This window comes from Colossoma macropomum, unplaced genomic scaffold (assembly GCF_904425465.1).
Source record: "Colossoma macropomum unplaced genomic scaffold, Colossoma_macropomum, whole genome shotgun sequence".
Classification (NCBI taxonomy): domain Eukaryota; kingdom Metazoa; phylum Chordata; class Actinopteri; order Characiformes; family Serrasalmidae; genus Colossoma; species Colossoma macropomum.
The window spans coordinates 32,389,537-32,411,104 of record NW_023494795.1 but is presented as its reverse complement, the minus strand read 5'-3'; the positions used below and the strand labels follow the sequence as shown (position 1 = coordinate 32,411,104).

The 21,568-nt window shown below is 40.3% G+C and overlaps 1 protein-coding gene across 1 annotated transcript; it reads right to left on the bottom strand.

The window, feature by feature from the left end:
• Positions 1-1,088: 1,088 nt before the first annotated feature.
• On the bottom strand, positions 1,089-18,380 carry tmem151ba (transmembrane protein 151Ba). Its single transcript, XM_036582801.1, has 5 exons — positions 18,288-18,380; positions 9,542-9,683; positions 8,870-8,948; positions 7,544-7,625; positions 1,089-3,641 (listed from the first exon to the last, which is right to left on the bottom strand). Exons 1-5 carry the CDS (start codon positions 18,378-18,380, stop codon positions 2,187-2,189), a joined length of 1,851 nt encoding a protein of 616 aa, XP_036438694.1. The 3' UTR covers positions 1,089-2,186.
• Between the last annotated feature and the right edge of the window lie 3,188 nt (positions 18,381-21,568).

The window sequence follows — 21,568 nt, the reverse complement described above, 5'->3', positions numbered from 1 at the left end:
ATTACCTTGTGTGTTAGTTATAGTTAGCTTAGCTTTTGGGCTAAAAAGCGTTGGCTAATGTACTGCTGGGAAAAATGTCCTGCGCTATTCTGTGCTCACATTCACATAAATGTTTACATTCACACAGAATCATGTGCAGAATCAAGTAAAGCAAACAAATATTTTTCTCTGTCAAGAGTGAAAAAATGAGCAAAAACACTCGTTCAATGAAGGCTAGTTTGAATGCTAATTGAATAGTTAGCATGTATCATTTAGCGTAATTTCAAAAATAGCAATAAACACATCAACATTCCAGTCACCAGTTTGATTTCTGGTGCAGTTATTGATGGTAACAGCACTTGGTGACTTTATATTCACCTGGAAAAGTAAAAAAAAAAAAAATCGCTAAAATGTATTAGCTGTAAGTGTTAGCAAAGACAGAGGAGTCACCCATGAGCACCATTAGGCCCTGTTGGTACCAGTCATGAGCATGTACCAAAAAAAATAAAACTGGAACCCTCTGTATTGGACTGATGGCCAATGGAAAACACAGTTCCAGTTTTCTGATGCCAAAGGTTCTGGTACTTTCTGCAGTGGAAAAACGCCCATAGTGTATTTAAAAAAGCTGTCTACCTTAGATTCATGTATGGAATAATATGTCCCTCTAAAGTGTCCAAAATGGGCAGCAGTGCTGTAATGTTCCTGTTTGAAGCTCAGCATATTCTGGTATGACAGTCTATTATTAGCTACAACATAATTTGCATTTCAGTAGAAGGGTTTTTTACATTTCAGCAGATCTAGGGTTTTATCTTTCTCTTCCTTCCTCAGTCCGAGCCTAATTACCGCTCTGTATGATGATGGATCTGATGCGGTGGATGGATCTTTTAGTGGATCACATTTGCTTAATCACATGAAAAATCGGCAACATCTAAACAGCCTAACCAAAGTGCTGATACAAAAAACTAACTTTAGGCACTTAAATTACTGTAAAAATGAACAGAAGAAGAAGAAGGAGGAGAAGGAGTGGTAGTCTTAAGGAAGCAAAATTCCAGTTAAATGATTTCATGCTGTATCAAAAAAAATATTCTTGTACTGAAAACTATGCAAGATATTTAAAAAGTAAATTTATTAACAGTAATTACGATCACCAGCACCCCAGACCTTTGAATGTCTTGAGATGATGTATTCTGTTTCAACTTCTCATGTCCTTTAGCCTGCCTGCACTAAATTATTCATAGCAATGACTCCATCGTTATAAATAGGAGAGGAAGAAAAACTGTTTTGGAGATGCGATATTTACACGTGTCCAGCATTTTTTGCATTTGTTCTCTCTCTGCTTTACAAGTCAGATGTATTAGAAATAAGTGGCTTGAGGTAAAATGCCTTACATAGCTAATCTGTCCATTTATGTCATGTCATGGTTGGAAGAGAGAAAAAAGGTCAGTTTTTTGCAATTCAGCTTTTACAAAACACAGTAATTCCAGAGGCTAGACTATGCAGTTTCACGTATTCAGCATTATATCCACATTTACTTCAAAACTGACTCTAGAGTTTCCCCCTGGCACAGGACAGGGCCTATCCCAGACTTTTTACAGGAACAATTTACCACTGAACCAAAACATATGAAAGGTAAGGTTAGTGTTAAAACAGTCATCTACGAGACACAGGACTTGTATCTTTTTCCCTTCTCATATTACTGTGGACCATGACCAAAGCTAACAAGGCGAGCCAAAAAGACGAGTTTGCCTGCAGGGGACGGAATAAGCAGTATAATTTTTTCCGTCATGCTGTAGCATGATTTCTACCACCTACAATGATAGAAACATTACCATACTCTGGCTACTTATATTTTTGTTATGCATATGATGGACCTGTATTTGCTGAAAAAGTCAGTATTATCCAGCAATATGGTAATATTGTTGACTCAGACAGGCAACTCCAGAAGAAATGTGTCTTCCATTCATTATTAAAGTCTAAAGGGAGTAAATGTTTCATTATTATCCGTATCTGGGAAAGAGTTTTCATTCTGACCCAAACACAGTCCCTGAAGGTACATTCCTCAATACGAACCCGTTATATCTGTCTGCAAGATTCAAGTAGTGTTGCATTCAGTCGGTAGGTCAAGATGTGATCATACTCTTGCCCCCAACCAGAAGGTCAGTGAAATTCCAAGCAAACATCAACGCTTTGCAAACCTCAAGCATGGGTCATAAAGATGTCTCCACGCATGAGCCATTGCGATGCAGTGAGCGGTGGTCATGGTTGAGGCATCCTTCGTTGCGGTGCACTATCAGCACAGGGAAGTACAGAGCGTCCTGATAGTTCGGAGGTGAGGGTGGGTTGTCCTCCTCTTGGCCAGGACGACCTGCCAGGCAGCGTGTGCTTTCAGTGGGGCAGCCCGGATCATTCAGACTGCCGCTGTGGCTCCTCCACAGGCAGCTTCGTCTGGAGCCATAGAGTCGTCCCAGAGAGAAGCGGCTGCCGCTGAAGGGCAGGCGGGGGCTGCTGCTGTTGTTGCAGATGCTGAGGGCGCTGCGGGAGAAAATGGATGAGCTACTGATGGCCCTGTGGCAACGCTCGCAGTTCTGCCGGTAGCCGCTAACTCTGCGGGAGGAATACGTGTTGCAGGCTGAAAGCTGGGCAAGGTCCATTAACACGGCTTCTGAATAGCTGGGCACCAGCTGCTGGTTGGAACGGATGTGCCATTCCAGCTCCGTGCTGTCGATGGTGTTGACTCGAGGGATGTGCCGGCAATACGGCCGCTCGTCCAAAGGTGTGACAGGGACATAATCAAAGCCAAACAGCTTCTCCACATGGTAGTGAAGGTAAGCTGTACGGTACTCCATCAAGACCCGCAAGGGCCAGGAAAGCGTCATTGCAGCTGCAATCCAGAAAATGCAGTGCCTCGCATACCATGGCAAGTGGTCAGGGTCAGAGAAGGCCATCACATACTCCCTGAAATCCACATTTTTGAGGTGCATCCCTTCACGTGCCTCCATGTAATCGTCCAGACCTTCATTTTCTGTGAAGAACCTGGCCCTCTGCGTCAGGTAAGAGTTCTCTGACTCCACGTTGGCAAAGCTGAAGCACTTGGTGAAGCGAAGTTTGGTGATGGGGAACCCCTCCAGACCCATCAGCTGCTTGGAAATGTCCTTCACCCCGCAGTTCCCGTAGTCAAATTCAGCCTCCGCCACATGCGTGTTGACCCGCTCGTGATAAACCTGCGTGGTTGTGTAGGCATCTCCATTGCGGTAGCGGGTCACTTGCCTTGTCCGGCGTACATAATGGTAGCTAATGGCCTTCCACCAGATGCAAGGGGTGGCCTGCTGCATCCGCTGTACCCGTTCCGCTATGCTTTCAAGATCCACCTTGTACTGCAGCTCACTGTGGATGTAGCAGTGCCAGCACTCCACCAGGTAGACCACATAGAGCATGAGCAGGAAGGCCACGGGGATGTAGATGTAGCCATTGGAGCAAGGGCTTTCGTGGTACATCATCGACTTCCCTTTGAAAGCACTGTCGAAGGTGAGACGAGTCACCTTCGTAACCGAGCACCAGGTCATGGCCACCACACAGCCGTACATGAGCAAAGTGAGGAGAAGGCATTTCCAGTGTGATTCGCGGCACAGGGCTTTGCTCAGGGATTGCTTCTGGGGTCGCTGCTGGACGGGAAAAAAGGAAAGAGGAAAGAAAAGAAGGATGTGTGAACACAAGGGGTGTGAATCTCTGTGCTCACAATGATTCAATTTACAATTATTTAGGAAACAATTCAGTGCATCATGAAGCCTCCGATTTGACCACAATTCAGTTTGATTTGATTATATTTTAACACTTCTGTAGGGATGGTAGAAATGAGCCAGACAATCTTAAAAGTTTCAAATCCTTGGGAAATCTTGTGTTGGAAGTAGCAGTTTTGAAACACACAGATGATTTTGAAAATATTGTTTTTTTCTCTCCATTTTGCACTCTGTTCTGAAAGTCTGAAATATGACTGATAACTGGGTTATTTCTGTGTGCTTGGCAGTTTAGGGGGGATTTTGGAGCTGATAGCATGTATTTGAATTTGGCTTTACTTTTTCAATAAACTGTAGTGTTAAGTACTGGGTACTGTGCTCAGTTCTTGTAATTGAGGCATTACCTTGACTGTAAATATTAAAAATACCTCAATGATTCTGAAAATATATGACATGGTGATTATTAACCAAAGTCAGATTCTAAATAAACTCCATAATTCAAATGCTAGAAAAACTCAGCTTCTCTGCCTGATCAGGACTTTGTGGGTGTCTCCGAGATTTCACTTCTTAGGATGAATTCACAAAAGCAGTTAAATAACATGAATAAACAGGCTAAGCTGAGCAGAAACGATTCTCTTACTAACACCTTATAAAGAAGCTCTATTCTATGAAAGTATGATTGTGTAATGTTTAGGATTGAAGTCAACCAAGCTGTCAGTTTGCAAAGAATATACTAACATTCTGATGTCATAAGCGTCAATGATATCAGAATGTTAGTATATTCTTTGCAAACTTATCACATGGGAAACCTGGGTTTCAAAACCTTGAATCAAATCAGGGCAGCTGATTCATTTTGTTCAAATGATTAGAAACAAGCATCACTACGATTCAGAATTTTGAACACACAAATGTGATTGGAGGGACAGTAGTGGAACATAGACACTAAAAACAATTTACTATGATTTTTATGTATTAAAATAGCCTGAGAGGTTTGGCAAAATTTGTTAGGAGAAGGATATTTTATTTGACATTATTATAATTGATTATTATAATCTCTGCCATTCCTGTATTTGAACTATTGCCTTTAGGTTGATGCTTTATGATGTATTAATGATTTTTACAGCCCTACTGAGGACAACAGTTACTTATTTGGCTTCGCTCACTTCTGAATCTGCTAGAATTAAGTCAGAGGCAGGAAGTGGCTCAGGCCTAACACGTGTAAAATGTTCATGATCAGTGTCTGTGGTTTACAGTGGGTGCCAAAGCATTTCTTACAAGTGACTCAGTACTATATTCCAGACACACTGTTTTCAGTTTGTATAATACAAACCATTCTGTCAGCATCCAAGCATTCACAAATCTTTCTGTGCTGAACTGTTTTACTGGACTACCCAAAACAGAAAATGAAGGTTGCAGATTCTACACAAAATTGATGAAAATTAGAAAAAATGTTTGACTCCCCCTGATAAAGGCCTACACTACAGCTGTGAGACAAAAGAAAGTTTCATTTCAAGTCAAGTGCCACAAAAATTCTGTATTTTCCAACTCCAACATAACTTTCCTGAACAGGTTTTTCCTAAACATTTCTACATAGGCTGAGTTTAGGCCTTATATAATAAAATAGCTTGCCTGCAAAGCTATTGGCAAAAGCTAAAGCATTTGTGTTTGTATTGACAAATACAACAGTTTGTGACTGTTCACACACAGACTGTGGAAGTTTACTGTTTGTTAAACAGTGAATTGCTCATAATGATAATTTACTGGAGATTGTGATCAAAATGTGTCAAAATGCAGAATCTGTATTATTTTCTGTATGTATTATGGTTAACTATAAAATGTAAATACTGTATCTATTTAAATGTTTTTAAGGGTAGTATTGAGAATGAGAATGAGTATTCAAGTAACATCAAAGTCTGTAAAATGTTGCTCGGACCAGCCTAAACTAAACATCACGATATGAAATAATCGTGAACACAAGCTCTCTCTTTAAATCTTTGTTTGAAATGGAAGAGTAAAAGCTTCCTGGGAATCCTGCAAAGTGGGCCTAGACGTTCAGAGGTTCTGCAGAAATTCCAACCAAAAATCCTGGGGCAGCTGCCATCTTGCCTCACCCTAGGGCACAGTGAGCCTGAAGGAACAGCAGAAGCTCCTCATAGTTGCCCAGTCATTGAGCTGGCACTGTTCCAGGACAGAGGGATCATGGGCTGGAGGACAAAAACTAGCTCTTAGCTTAGCAGAACAGACGGAATGTGTGGCCAAATAACTGTGCACTAACAGCAAATACCAAAAACAAGTACTGTTTCAAATATAAAAACATGCTGAAATGGACCAAAATATGCAAGATATAGTATTTCAAGGGAACAGTCTTATTTGGCTATTTTTTAGTGTCAGAAGGTGCTGCATCATGTCAGAGGTTTGAAGATACATACTTTTTACGGTCATTTCAGAGAACAAAGCAGGGAAAACCGCACTGGTGACATCATTGGGCATGTTTCAATCATAAAGAAGGCTCAGCTTCCAAGAATCACCGCAGTCTGTACAGTCTGTACACTTCCATTCACTTACCCATTCCCTTCAAACTCACAAACTATGGCAAAAAAGCCACAGCAGTTTGATGGAGCAGACTGTATATGTTTTAATATGACAGGGTAGAGACGGAACATGAAAGATTTGATTATAATATGACCATAAAACCATATAATATTTAACCAAAGTTCCCCGAGGAGATGACAGAAGCGATCTATCAATCTGAAGAACTATTTCACCATGCAAAGAACCATTCAAGCATGCAAAGAACCATTTAAGCATGCAAATGATTCTATATGGAACTCATGGTTCTACGTAGAACCATTCCCATTGCTGAAGAACCCTTAAAGAATATTTTTTAAGAGCGTAGCTGAAGTGAATTTGTCAGCAATTGTAACTCCGTTATTAGTTATTAACAGTAATAGACAGTCTACCTCAGCTCTGTCCATAGTGTCCACAGAAAGAATGAGCTTGAGTCTCGATCTGATGTTTAAAAGATCTGAACTTAAAAAAAAAAAAAAATTCTGCCTTAAAGTGTATTGATCACAGTCGTTCACATTACATCTAATAGTGCATTTATGTTGGTGTTCTGGTTATTCACAGCAGCCAAAGAGCCTAAGAGTAGCCTAAATCAACAATAAATCAAAGTATTTATACTTGGGTACAATAAATGAACGAGTCAAAGTGCGAGTACCTTCCCAAAAAACAAGTTCTATGTTCTGTATAGAACTGCAGTGGAACTTAGTACATCCAGCATCTATTAGCACAGGAACTGAAGCTTGTTAGACTCTAACAACTCTTTTGGTCTAAAATAAAATGCTAAAGCTCCAAAGTCAGAGGTGTGACCAATCACAGAGCTGTATAGATGCTGTCACCAACAAAGCAGAATGAAATTAAACACAAAAAAATCTTGAAAATTCTTCAAAAACAACATATTGGCTCACTCAGATTTTATTAATTGCAGTGCAGTGCTGATATTGCCATGCCCCCCACTAAGCTGAAACACTGCAGATGAACTCTAGGAAATGTAGTGTATCAAATTTTATAGGTTCTGGAATATAAAACAGTTCAATATCTCTGGAACTACACTGCAGAACGTCAGTAGAAGGCTGGAAAATGGTTTTAAACTGGTCCCCTTTAAGGCATAAGAGTGCGGTACATAAAAGGCACGCATGGACAGTGGCCCTCCGCTGATGTGCTTTTAGGCTGATGCTCCATGAGCGTGAAACAGCATGGCTTGTGTTGTGCTCTTTACACAGCAGCATGCTTTAAATAATTGATGTTTCCATAATTATCCTCCCCACCTTGTCACATGAGCCCCCCTGAGCTCCACCCTGCCAGGAAAGATGGGTACAGAACCATGATAATGGCCTGATCCTGTCTGCCCTGCAAATATGCAATGCGCAAATATAGTACAGTCATTGTCTCACGTTACATGCGTGTGATCACAGCTTTCACTCTGAGGCTGATAAGAGGAGCAGATGTTATTCTGAAGCGATCAGAGCGAAATGAGGAGGTAGTTAACACAGGCTTTGATTAAAAAGCTGAACACTTGCTCAGTTGAATCATGGGCCATATATGTTTTTCCCTCTAATTGATGAATTCTTGGATCCGTCTCGTGTGTCTGTGCCTGATTTACTGAATCAGTGGTTTCAATATATAGCTGTGAAATAGTCCATAATAATTTACATCATGGGATACAGACAGAATCATGTGACAGGGAATTGAAAAACACAGAGGACATACAGTCATGTGCATAAATTTGAATACCCCTGGTAAAATTACATGTTCTGATATGAACTCATCAGCCCTCTTCACGTTTTGTTTTGCCCTCCCCAAACAGTGACCGCCCACACAGCATGCGTGCACAATTTAGGGAGAAACAGGAAAATTAGAACAAAATTAGAAAATTTGAAGCTGGGACGCCAGAATGTAGTCTATCTGCTGCACCTTTTAAAGGTGGAATGGGAACAACAAGAAGCTGACAAAAAAAGCTGACTTCAGCTTCATTGAGAGTTGAAATGCCTGAAAACTGAAAACAGATGAGGAGATCACTTCTGCTGGACAGGTGGGTAACAACTCATTTTTAATGTTTACAGTATCAATAGGTCAGTATTGCTTTGTCTTGTTTGCGAATGTTTATGATAGCAACTGGTTAGCTTCACAACACCAACTGTAGCGACAGTATGCTAACCCACAACCGAGCTAACGTTAGCTACATTACTTGCTGTGTGGTTGTTCACTCTAACATTACATTATGGTATTTGTGTCTACAAGGTTTTCAAAGGGTTTTATGGCCACAAAGATCTAAAAAAGTTTGCCTCAAAAATGTGCATCCACGTATTTGGGGGGGCAAAGTTTCTGAAGGAGCACTGAAGTGAGGGGTGTGTTTATTTGGCTGTTGAGTTCAAATACCAACAGTCGTTCTCTAGAGTCGTCTAAATTGTGCCATAACCTTTGCACAGGCAATTTACATCAGATTGACTAGGACTCTGCTGGCTCTCTGTGTGAAATGCTGCGTTACACTGCTAGCCACATCACAACACATTGAACACTTACACATAACAATAACTAATAGAGAACAGTGTAAAACAACACAATAAGTCACTTAGGTGGGGGGCGCGCGCTACCATGAGCTGCTGCGTGTGGCCCTCTGCCTAGCCATGCCTCCAGAGTCTCTTAGTGCCAGCACCAGCCTGTAGCAGGACACTACAACATCAAACAATCCTGTGCAACTGACACAATAAACAAAATAGCATTTAAACACAATAAAAACACCTTTACTGTTAACTTGCTCATTCAACTACAAAGACGAAAATGTACTTCGCCACTGGTTTTGCAAAGCATGCACTGTATGCACGGTTCAACTGAGGGACCTCCAAAACAGGCAGAAATTGCACTTTATAGCTGGTGTGAAACTCTCCTTGTTGTTAACAGCGTTGATGCATGTAATTGCCATAAGTCAGTGACTAGTATAATTGTTTCTGACGTGTTGAATCTTTTCGGGGAAGGAGAACACTCGTGAAGCGAAGGATATTTATACAGCCCCAACAGAGATGATCACCAAAGCATTTCTCCTCTTTAAAGTTGCTCAGTGGTTGAATAACAATGACAGGAAAGGCATAAAAACATCCCAGGAAAGACGCGTGTTTTACTATCCAGTCGAGTAGCAGGGAGATTAGCTGTATTATTTTCCTGCCAAAATCAGAAGTGGCTGCAGCGGTTCAGTTTTGGATAAATCCGGATTGCGCCATAAAGCAGCTAATCTGTCAGACAAAGCCTGAGCGATATTCCCCGCTCACCCGCGGCTGCGCTGATGGCCTGCACGGTTTCTGCTGGGCTTTTCAGGCGGTAATGTGGTGGGAATCCTTTTTGGTTGGTGAGGTGCTGCTGGTTCTGATAAGGCTGCTGGAGAGGGGGCTGTGAGAGCGGCGTCCCACTTTCCTGCAGATTATTTTAGCATGCTGGAGTTTGTCAGCTCTGTGATATGAGCCCAAGGCCTCATCTGAGCTCCTATTACTGTTACTCATTCTGTTTCAATGAAGCACAATATGGCATTTTTAACTGAGCAGAAAAAAAATATTCAGTCCTTCAGACAAAGATATAGAGGTATAACAGACTACTATTATACCTATACATTACTCCACAGGTGTTTCTATGGGCAACAAGTCTTAAAGGTTTAAGGTATTAAAGAATGGGTTGAGCGAAAAATCAAATTTCCACACTTTACCAGCTTACCCAAGATGTAGTCGATAATCCGAGACAAGTTTTATGTCTAAATTGCTGTTTAGCACTAGAGATACAAAGCTAATGTTGCTAGCGAACACCAGAAGTCAACTGTCACCCAAATCTTTTCCATAAATACAATCCCAATACTTTCTCAACTTGCTTGAACTGCATACAGGTCTTCATTAAGGTTGCCCAGACTTGTCAATGTGTTTTAAAGCACAGTACGACTTACTGTGAACTATAAAAAAGAACAAAACGTCACCGTGTAGCTGAACACTAAGGGCAGCTATTTTAGACAAATAGTGCTTTGATCCCGCAGAGAGCCATTTTTTCTCTTTATAAATTATTGCTACATTTTGAACTGAACATACATGTTTATAAACAGAAATAACAGAAATTGTGAATGTAATCAACCGTCTACATGCCTGCATGAGGTATGTGAGCATGAAGGGAGTCACAGCTCCTGTTGTGTAAAGCGGCTGCCCACAGCATTCGGCTTCACAATGAAGTTTTGTTCATTTTTATAGCTCGCAGTAAGTCATATCATGTCCTAAACCACAATGTACAATCCTGCACTAATTAAAAGAAGACTTTATGTGGGTTGAGAAAAGTTTTGTTGATGTATTTACAGAAAAGATTTGGGTGATTATTCTAATATCTGGGTGAGACTTCTAATGTTTTTTTGGAAACGTGAGCATGGAGTTGTTATGTAATCTCAAATAAACTTGTTCATGTGGTTTCTGACTCTGTGTGACGTACTGTTATCTTTAAAAATGGACAAAAGTACGTCAGAAGTAGCGGCCATCTGGAAGCCTGGATTTTGTCTGTACTTTGTCCAAAGTAAACTTTAAACACCTTCAGTCTAGGCTGACTGACTACTTTTTGAGTAAGGGGGTAAACTTTGTTAAACTCTCACTTTAACTGAAAAGGCAGTGTTCTCAGTAGTGTTCTGTGGTACGCTGCTGTTTGTCTAGCGCTCAGTTCACGTCCCACGGCTCCACATTTAGCGGCCCTGCTTCGCTAAGGCCTAAATAGTCTTTTAAAGAATGGCCCTTATGTAATAACCAGAGAGGTTCAGTGGTTAAAGGAGTGACGGCACAATGACTTTCTTGATAGGATTCAAGTCGGCTGGCACAGCGTAACTGCTGCATCATCACTGCGTAGGGAACAGAGCTGCTCTTTGTTCATCCCTGACTAAATGATGACCTGACAGAGACCTAATCTTCCCCCGTCTGCTGAGCACTTCATTATCTGGAAATGCTCTTAGACTGCACGTGCTTACTGGGCAGGACCCCCTTTGATCCAGTGAGAATTCTTTGCATATGGATATTAAAAATGACAGAAACATTAATTAGATATTTAGGAGTAGTAGAAGAATTAAACATCTTTCTCAGTTGGGTCAAAACACTTATAAAACTATTTCATGGATAACTGCAGATAATACAACATGCATACAGTGCAAAACACGATAATGTTAGTCTGTTTAGCCAATTGGTAGAGATGGGTGTCACCTTTCAAATGAAAATGCAGCAGGCCTTCGATCACCTCCCTCGATCACCTTCTGCTAAGTAGATTCTTCTAAAGGTCCTCCCTGCTTTTAGCTACAGAGCACCAGTGAGCTGGAGTTCACCACAAGAGTCTCTAAGGCTACGTTCATATTACCAGGCTGAAGTGGCACAAATCCGATTTTTTGCCCTAAATGTGACTCAGATCTGATGCTTTCAGGGCTGTGTGGACACGCAAATCTGATATTTTCAAATCTGACCTGAGTCACTTTCATATGTGGTCCTAGATCGGATACGTATCCCATTCGTGGCCATATGACCCTAATGAGAACGCTCAGATCGGAATTCATGTGCTTTTTTCCACTGTGCGTGCGCTATCATTCAGCGTTACCATGGCAGCTTTAACAGAAGTTAAAGCCTGTAAACAGTGGAAAAGCAACACATCTCACCCTTTTCGCCTTTGTCTCGCTCTAATAATGAGCAGCTGAGAGCAGATGAGAGTTAAGTATCTTCGCAGTGAAGGCTCGTTCTTACCGTTAGTCTGTTTGCTGATGATGCACGTGACGCATGCGATTCATTAAGTGCATGACAGTGCATGCGGGTCATTTCGGGACGCTGGTTCATTCACATTATTGGCAGATTTGAATCACTTAATTAAACAAGTGTGAACCATCCTGTCAGAGAGATCGGATTTGAGCAAAAAATTGGATTTGAGCTTGTAGTGTGAACGTGGCTTAAAACTCGTTCGCTGGAGTCATTTTAAACTTTTAGCCTGTAAATGTTTTAGTTGAGTTCAACTTTTCTTTGTCCTTTTTTTATTATTATTATTATTATTATTATTACTATTATTATTATTATTATTATTATCTCACTACTTTATTGCAACAGCTTTATTGTTTTATTTGATGTTAATTGTTTTACTATTCTATTCTAGTAAATAATCTGATTTTTCTAAAGTTTTAGTTTTCTTATTGCTTATTATGAAAGCTGGGTACTTAATTTTAATGTGGTTTTATAATATATATATATGAGGGTTTAGTGTTAGAAACCAATATTGGCAGGTTTATCTATATTCATCTATCCATGTTCAGTTTTGAACTATCTATGTTCAGTTACCTACAGTACAAACAAAACTGAACATAGATAGATGAATATAGATAAACCTGCCAATATTGGTTTCTAACAATATATATATATATATGTATATATATATATATATATATACGTATATTATTTACTGTGGTTAATAAAAATGGTTCTTTTTAAAAAGTGAATGGACATCCTATAATAATAAGCCACCGTTAACCGCCAAACATAGGCTTACTTAAGCATCTTAAATGGTTTCATTTGAAAAATACATACACACTGTGATATACACTGCGATATCTATTGTCAGAAATTTTTCTTACACCATAATACATATTTTTGGCCACTGCCGTTTGGGAGCATGCTAGTCTATGACAGACCATGCTCAAGGAGGCATCATACGGCCTGGAATTTAAGGACAGGCACTTGCTGTCTCAATGACATCACAAATTTATGCTGAAAGACCTCCCATTTCATCTCTTCTCAAGGGGCTCCACTTGATGGAGGTCTGGAGACTGCACTAGATGCATGCTGAAGTAAACTGAAGTTGCTGTCGTGCTTGAGAGACTAGCCAGAGATGATGCGTGCATTATGTCATGGTGCATTATCCTGCTGAAAGTATCGTTTAAAAGGGTCATAAAGGGGCGCAGAGCTATATCCCTCCCTTTATACCCCCTTTACATCCCTTTTAGATTAATGTGATATCACTTAAGATCTCTATTACCGATATTTACATTCCATACATATGTGAGATTCACAAGCTGCATGAGATCTTCATGTTAAATAAACAAGCTCTGGTGAGAGCAGAGCACCTACAGAAGAGATGCTTATGTACAATCACACTTTTACTGGTACAGTGTGCGGGACCTGACAGGGTGTGCGTCAGGGTTGCCAGGTTTGCGGTTATCCCGGCAAACAGGGCTAGTTTAAAAATGCAGCCGCAAGAGTAAATTATAACGTTTCAGCTTCTGGTGGGCGGCTTTTAAACAAACTTTGGGCTGGTGGTTTTTGCTGGACCTGATATACCATCCACCTGTGGCAGCGAAAATCAGTGTTCATCAGACCAAGCAACGTTTTTCCATCTTGAATCATCTAGTTTTTCAGGATTACATGATTGCCTGTAGTCTCATCTTTCTCTTCTCAGCGAGACTGGAACCCACTATGGTCTTCTACTGCTGTATATACTTCATTGTTCAACACACTGAGAGATGACCTTTGGCTCACCACTATTGTAAGAAGCTGTTATTTGGCTATTTGTGGCCTTTTTATTTCGCTTTTCTTCCTACTTGTTGAATAAAAGGCCCATATAAGGGTTAGGCGCTATCCCTTCTTTAATACCTTCAAACTATCTCCAAATTTTACCGCAGTGTCAGATACTATAAATGTTGTTGGTGATCACTGGAGAGAGTTTAGTTAGAGGAAGTAAAATGCTGATTAAAGAGCTAACAGGTTGAGAGACACCAGTAAATTATCGAGTGTTAAATACAGTGAGCAGCAGCTCATGTCTCACGGTGTTCTTCAGGACAGAAAATGGATACATTAGAGAGCCAGAAACCACAGAATAACTCAGAACCTGAAAGGGGATGTGACTGACCACGATGCTAACTGATCACAGAAGAGCTAATGAAAGTGATTTCATCCAAAATCTGTGGTTGGAACACCCAGATCTCGACCACCGGTTATACAGTTCTGAGTATTAAACATCAACTTTAAAAATCTGGATATGTTTCTGAATAATTTATGTATGAAAGCGTTCATTGTTTTTAAGAGGCCTAATGTATGGCAAGAAAACCTTCCCCACACCAAGCACCACAGAATGTATCTTAGGGGTGGGTTGGGGCCAAGCATCAACCCCCAACCCTCCTCGGTTGTCACGGTAACCTCTTTGACTTGGCTTTGATCTGAAGAAAGCAATTATCACTTTATGCCGCTTCATTCTTTCCTTTCATAGCTGTCACTCACTGGACCCCTCGCCTCTTAAAAAAGGGGGTTCGTTAAGGGTTCTGTAGTAAAAGCAAAGTGTACATATGATAGCTTAAAGAACCTTGTGAATGCCTGAACTGTTGGTTAAATGGTTCTACAGCATGACCTGAGTGACTATTGTATACGGCTTCTTTAAAAAATCTTTTGAAAAATGGTTCTATATAGTACCAGAAAGGGTTCCACTATTGTTACAAGTCAAAGAAAATTTGTGGTTCTATATGGAACCCTTTTTGTTAAGACTGCGATTAAACCAATCAATTCATCAAAGAGAAGGAAGTCAAGTTAATTATTTTGATTATGTTGGTTGTGATACAAACATACACAGTAGGCAATCGCATGTCTATTTATATGCTCCAGAATAGGTAGGATATCAAATTCATACCAAGAATAAAAGTGGAGGATATATCTCAGTCTTATACAGTGATTGGCTAGTGAACGTCCCCTGCCCCCATGAATCCATGGATTCATGCTGTGTACGCCAAATTGTGATCTACCATCTGCCCGTGGCAGCAGAAATCAGCTTTCAGACGAAGCAACATTTTCCCATCTTTCTCATCAATCATCTAGTTTTTCATGGTTGCATGATTACCTGCTCATGATGTACTATCAAAAGATGGTTCCTCAAAGGTGCTTTAGTATAGGGAATGGTTCTATTCAGAACCTTGAGGTCTATATAGAACCATTTCATGCATGAAATCAGCTTGAGGGACAATGTAATGTAGATGGTTCTATATAGAACCTTTTTAAAAATGTCTCTATATAGCACCAAAAAGGGTTCTGCTATTGTTTCAGTCAAGCTTGTGACAATATAAGAAACCTTTTTGCTGCTATATAGAACCCATTCTTCATCAATCTGAAGAACAATTTCACCATGCAAAGAAACATTTAAGCAGAAAATTGTGCTATATGGAGCTCATGGTTCTGAAGAGAACCGTTCCCTTTATTAATGAAACCTTGACCATCTTTTTTTAAGAGTGTAGCCTCACCACAGTCTTCTACTGCTGTATCTACTTCATTGTTCAACACATTGTGGACTTGAAGATGCCCTTCTGCTCACCACTGTTGTAAATTTATGGCTTTTTTTGTTAGCTTGTCCTCTAACCTGTCTCATTAAAGGGCCCATATCATGGAAAACTGAATTTTCCCCACCTTTTTGGAATAAGAGTCTGATGAAGAGTTTTAAACCATACAGTCCATACATGAATCCAATTAAATTTCACCTCAAAAGCCTATTTCAAATACATTGCTTTTGTGATGTCATGTTTACATATATCCACCTATTCAGCCTACAGCAGTTTAGCCCTCACCCCTTACACTTCAGTTATGAGGAGTGTTTCAGCTAGCAATGCTTTTTGAATGAATCATAACACAGGGCAGCCAATCAGATAAGAGGCAATTTACATGTATCAGTATTAAAGGCACAGTAACACAAACAGTCTGTTTAATTCTAAGTGATAAAGAGAGGCTGTAAAATTGGCTCATAAAAATGAACCATGACTGTTTTTCATATGCAAAATCACACAATTTATTTTAATTTTTTTTAATTTAGCACTTTTAATAAGGAGTTTCCTCATAGAGCATCTTAACATACAATCGGATCCAAGTTCCAAATGAGCATCGCGAAGGGCAACAGTGGCAAGAAAAACTCCCTAAGAGCAACCTGGAGCAGAACCAAGACTCAAAAGGGGATCCCATCCTTCTCTGGTCTATAACAAAAACGTGGGATATGAGCCTTATAACAAGGTGTTCTCACCCACAGACCTGCTCACTGACTGTTTTTGTTTGTCACACCGCTCTCTGTGAACTCTGGAGACTGTAGTGTGTGAATGTCTCAGGGGAAGCTGTTCCTGTTTCCGAGATGCTGGAACCACAATGTCTGGCACCGACAATTACACCACAGTCAAAGCGGCTTATATCACCCATCTAGCCCATTATCATTTTTGGGCCAACAATTAAACCTCTTGTCTATGCCTGCATGCTTTATTCACTGAGCTACAGCCAATGTTTGCTGTTTGGAGGAGCTGGCTGTTTGCATTAAAGGGATAGTTAAGGAAATTTTTCAAAATTCAACTTTGCACAATTTCACCCTTAATCCAAACATAGTTTATCTGCCAAGAGCCATTTCATTTAATATCCAAAACCACCAGTGAACATACACGTCTTATAAGTTTTTTTTATGTAACTTTGATGATTGTAAATCTGACAAAAAATATTTTCTTTTGCTGCTAGTTCACCGCACGACACCCAGCATGCACCCCTCCACCTTGAATGTTTTATTAAAAAATACATTTTAGATTAAAAAATTAATCTCAAAACCATCATAAAACAATGTCTCAGAAATCAGGCAGCATATTCATAATTTAGAGGGATCAAACTCTTCAGATGTCTGGTTCCTTTCACCACCACTGTCAACAATTCAGAGCGAGTATGCTTCTTCAGAATGGAGCATTTCACATCAAAACCCTCTTAATTACATTGTGTACACTGCAACAATTTAACTAAGCAGAAATTTGAAAAAAATGGTGGAATTCCCCTTTACGTAATCTCTAATAGACATGCTTATGTGGTTTCTGATACTGTACGCCCCTCCCTAAAGGCCCAAACTTTATTTTGGTCTAATTTATTTATTTTTGTTTAATTTTTTATGTTTAGTAGTTTTCAGCTGCTGGAGATCCCTAGCAGTCATTGGGTGGATGGCCGGATCATAACCTAATAAAACAGAACAATAAAGACAGTTCAATAAAATAAAAAGCCTGGAGACGAGACGGGGTGTGTGGAGTCAATACATCTTAGAAATTATCATTTCAATGGATTATGGTACAATTATGCTCCCTAACTAAAGGTACTGAGATGTAGGGTCCCACCCCAGTGACAGTTTCATACCTTTTTTTCTGAGAATGTATATATATATATATATATATATACAGATTTTATATATAAAGTTCTAGAAATGCATGTTTCCAAAGTCAAGGAGTAATCCTGTTAAATAATTATCTCAATATTGACCAAAATAACCATGATTATGATTTTTTTCCATAATCTAGCAGCCCTATGTGACACACTGTCACCTATAAACTGGACATGTCTTGGTTGATTGAACACAAATGAGGTAAATGTAGCTGAGTATGTATAAACCAGTACAGTCCTAACTGTGGCTTACTGTTTACCTATAAAGCCTAGTGAACAATCTACTGTACATCAGACAGGCTCTCCACAGGCACTGACGGCAGTGCACTGAACCTGCTTTGTCTGCTGTGTAAGAGAGAGGTGACACACACCGCAGACAGGGTTTAATTTCGGTGCACGCACGAAATCGGTCACCTGTGCTTTGTTCAAACATAAAGAGACTCGAGACTCTGTGCTTCTGTCCGCACGTCAGTTTTTTGTGCATTGCAACGAACCACTCCATGAAGCAAACGCACGCAAAAAGACCTACAGAAACATAAAGGCGTGCAAAAACATGAATGCAACGCATGCATAAACAAATCTGTGCGAAAACGTAAATGCGCGCAGAAACAGAAAGCACCGCTCCTTTGGGATGTTAACATGGAAGGCAGTGCACTGCATGTTCCTATAAGTCACGAAGCTCAAGTCAGCTTCTTATTCGCAATTGCCCGTTCCACCTTAAATGATGCAGCAGTTACAGGCGCCGGAATGTAACTGCTGCACCATTTAAGGTGGAACGGGAATATTCGAATGAGAAGCTGACTTCACCCTCGTCTGTAAGTATCTCTCTCTCTCTCACCTCCTCGCGGGGGCTCTCCGCTTCGTTTCCCGGAGTTGCGCTCGCGCTGACCGTGGCCGTGGCCGTGGCCGTGGCGGCCGATGCTGGGGACATGTCTGCGCGGGCAGCGGGGCATGGATCACGAGCTCCACATCGGACCGCAGCGCCAACCGGCCATGCATCATCCACAACCCTCGCGCGCAGAAAACACTTAGCGACGCACTCTCGCGCTCACCGACATGAAGGCTAAATCAATAAGGAGTCCGAAAAAAAAACTGCGCGCACGCTGCCATGTGTTCGCTGAAGCCGCGTGCAGCCTGCACCGTGCGACGCGTGTGCACGCGCTGCGTGTGCTAAAGCCTCCCAGCAGCAGCAGCTCCTCCAGGTCTGAGCGGAGAGAGAAAGAAGCAGCGCAGCCTGGGGCCCTCCTGCACCTTCTGCAGCTCCTCCTGCACCTTCTGCAGCTCCTGCTCCTCACCAGGCAGCCCTGATATTCGTGGTTTTAAAGACGCGAGCAAGAAAAAAGCTGAAATTCGCCGCGTGCTTAGAAGCGCGCAGGATAATAACCATCAACAGAAACGACGCGGAGCTGAATGCACGTGCGCAGCCGGTTCTCCACGGTGATGCTGAATGGCATTTTGGGGTTGGGGTGTGGGTAGGTGGGGGGGAAGGGGGACTCAAGTGGAGCAGACGGGCGCGCGATACCTATTTATTTATTTCCCACCCACCAGCGTCCACCCTACGACGACCTCTAGGCATCCAGCATCTGATGTTAAAGCTTTGAATAATGTTCCCAAAGCATTTAATAGCGTTTGCCTACAAGAGATGTGAAGATCTTCTAAAAGCATTCTAACAGCGCGCTAAATGTGTTCTTATAGCTTATCTAAAACGTCTTAATAACATTCTATTAAGCATCTAGCATCTAATGTTAAAAGCTTTTAATAATACTCCCAAAGCATTTCACACTGTTCCTCTACAAGGGTTCTAAAGGCGTTCTAAAGCATTTTAACAATGCTCTAAAAATGTTCTTATAGCTTTCTAAAACATCTTAATAACGTTCTATTAAGCATCTAGCATCTAATGTTGGAATCTAGCATCTAATGTTGGAATCTTTTAATAATGTTCAATAATGTAAGCATTTAACATTGTTCTTCTACAAGAGTTGTAAAGACGTTCTACAAGCATTCTAACAGTGCTCTGAATTTGTGTTCTTATAGCTTTCTAAAACATCTTAATAGCATTCTAAAAGCATTTAGCATCCAGCATCTAATGTTAAAAGCTTTCTAAAAGCTTTTAATAATGTTCCCAATGCATTTAATAGCGTTTTTCCAGAAGAGTTATAAAGTTGTTCTAAAGCATTCTAACAGTGCTCTAAATGTGTTCTTATGGCTTTCTAAAACATCTTAATTGAAACCTAAAAGCAATTAGCTTCTTATGTTTAAAGTATTGTAAAAGCTTTTAAAAATGTTCCCAAAGCATTTTTTTGCATTTTACTACAAGCTTTCTAAAAGCATTCTAACAGCGATAAATAGTTTAAAAGCATTCTTAAAGCTTTCTAAAGTATCTTAATAGCATTCTAAAAGAGCTTAGCATCTAGCATCTCATTAAATGCATTCTAAAGGTCTCTAATAATGTTTCTAAAGCATTTAATTGCATTATACTACAAGTGTTGTAAAAGTGTTCTAAAGCATTCTAACAGCGTTAAACAGTTTAAAAGTGTTCTTATAGCTTTCTAAAGCATCTTAATAGCATTCTAAAAGAGCTTAGCATTTAGCATGTAAAGTTAAATGCATTCTAAAGGTTTCTTATAAAGTATTATTACTAGTATTAGTATTATTATACTACAAGTGTTGTAAAAGCATTCTAAAAGCATTCTAAGTGTGCTAAATGTGTTCTTATTGCTTTCTAAAACATCTTAAAAGCATTCTATTGAGCATCTAGCCTTTAATGTTTAATGTTTCCAAAGTATTTAACAGTGTTCTTCTACAAGAGCTGTAAAGGTGTTCTATTCTAACAGTGCTCTAAATGTGTTCTGCTTTCTAAAACATCTTAATAGCATTCTAAAAGTGTGTCTTCTAATAGTAAAAGCATTCTAAAGGGCTTTTAAGAACATTCTTAATGCATTTAATAGCATTCTGCTACAAGCGTTCTAAGGGTATTCTAACAGCATTCCACAGGCATTCTAATAGTGTGTTAACTGTGTTCTGAATATGTTTTAATAACATTCCAATAGGGCTCTAAACACTTTTAATAGCATTCTTAAAGCATTCTAAAAGTGTTTTAATAGTGTCCTATGAGCATTCTAACAGTGTTTTAATACCATTTTACAAGCGTGCTGATAGTGTTCCGAAGCCATTCTAAAATTCTAAAAGCTTTTAATAACATTCTGTTAGCATTCTGAAAGTGTTCTAATATTGCTCTGAAATCATTTTGACCTGTAAATATTCTTAGTTTTTTTAACACAGAAAAAAATACTTACTGTTATTATACTGACAATTTGTTTATATAAGGCAAAGTATACGCTCTTCTACAGTCATTACACAACTATAAAAAGCATTCTAAAAGCTTTTAATAATGTTCTTAAAAAATTGCTAGTAAGTAAGCAAAAAAAACATTTAGTTGTCAGTAAGTCAAAAAAGGTCCACTTGGACCTTTTCAGACCCCCGGCAGGCCCCAGCTTTACTCCAGAGAGATATCGGCAGCTTCCTGTGACCACTGATGAAGATCTAGAGGATGACCAACACAAACTGTGCAGCAGCTCTTACTTTACACCTACAAGGTGGAGCAATGGGGTAGGAGTGTCTAACAGAGTGGACAGTGAGTGGATACAGTGTTTAAAAACTCCAGCAGCACTGCTGTGTCTGATCCACTTACACCAGCACAACACACACTAACACACCACCACCCTGTCAGTGTCACTGCAGTGCTGGGAATGATCCACAACCCAAATAATGCCTCCTCTGTTGGGGTCCTATGGGGGTCCTGACCATTGCAGAACAGGGTGAAAGGGGCCTGACAAAGTATGCAGACAGACAGATGGGCTACACTCTGTAACTGTAAAACAACAAAGTGCTCGTATGTGGTAAGTGAAGCTGATAAATGGACAGTGAGTGTAGATACGAGGAGGTGTTCTTAACGAAGTGGTCTGTCTTTGTATATTCTGCAGCTGCGCCAGAGCTCCCCCTGCTGGCCGCACCGAGAAACTGCTCTCTGATCGCAATAACAGGGCTTTCTGAACTCCGCTACCTGAGCTGCACCACAGGACTGATTCTGATTTCACTGCTAATAATTAGACTGTATTG

Coding starts and splice junctions, on each gene's coding strand:
- tmem151ba (XM_036582801.1), bottom strand. CDS start 18,380: ATGTCCCCAGCATCGGCCGCCACGGCCACGGCCACGGCCACGGTCAGC. Junction 9,684..18,287: donor CGGAGAGCCCCCGCGAGGAG/GTGAGAGAGAGA, acceptor AATAATCTGCAG/GAAAGTGGGACGCCGCTCTC. Junction 3,642..7,543: donor AGGGGGGCTCATGTGACAAG/GTGGGGAGGATA, acceptor TTTCCCGTCCAG/CAGCGACCCCAGAAGCAATC.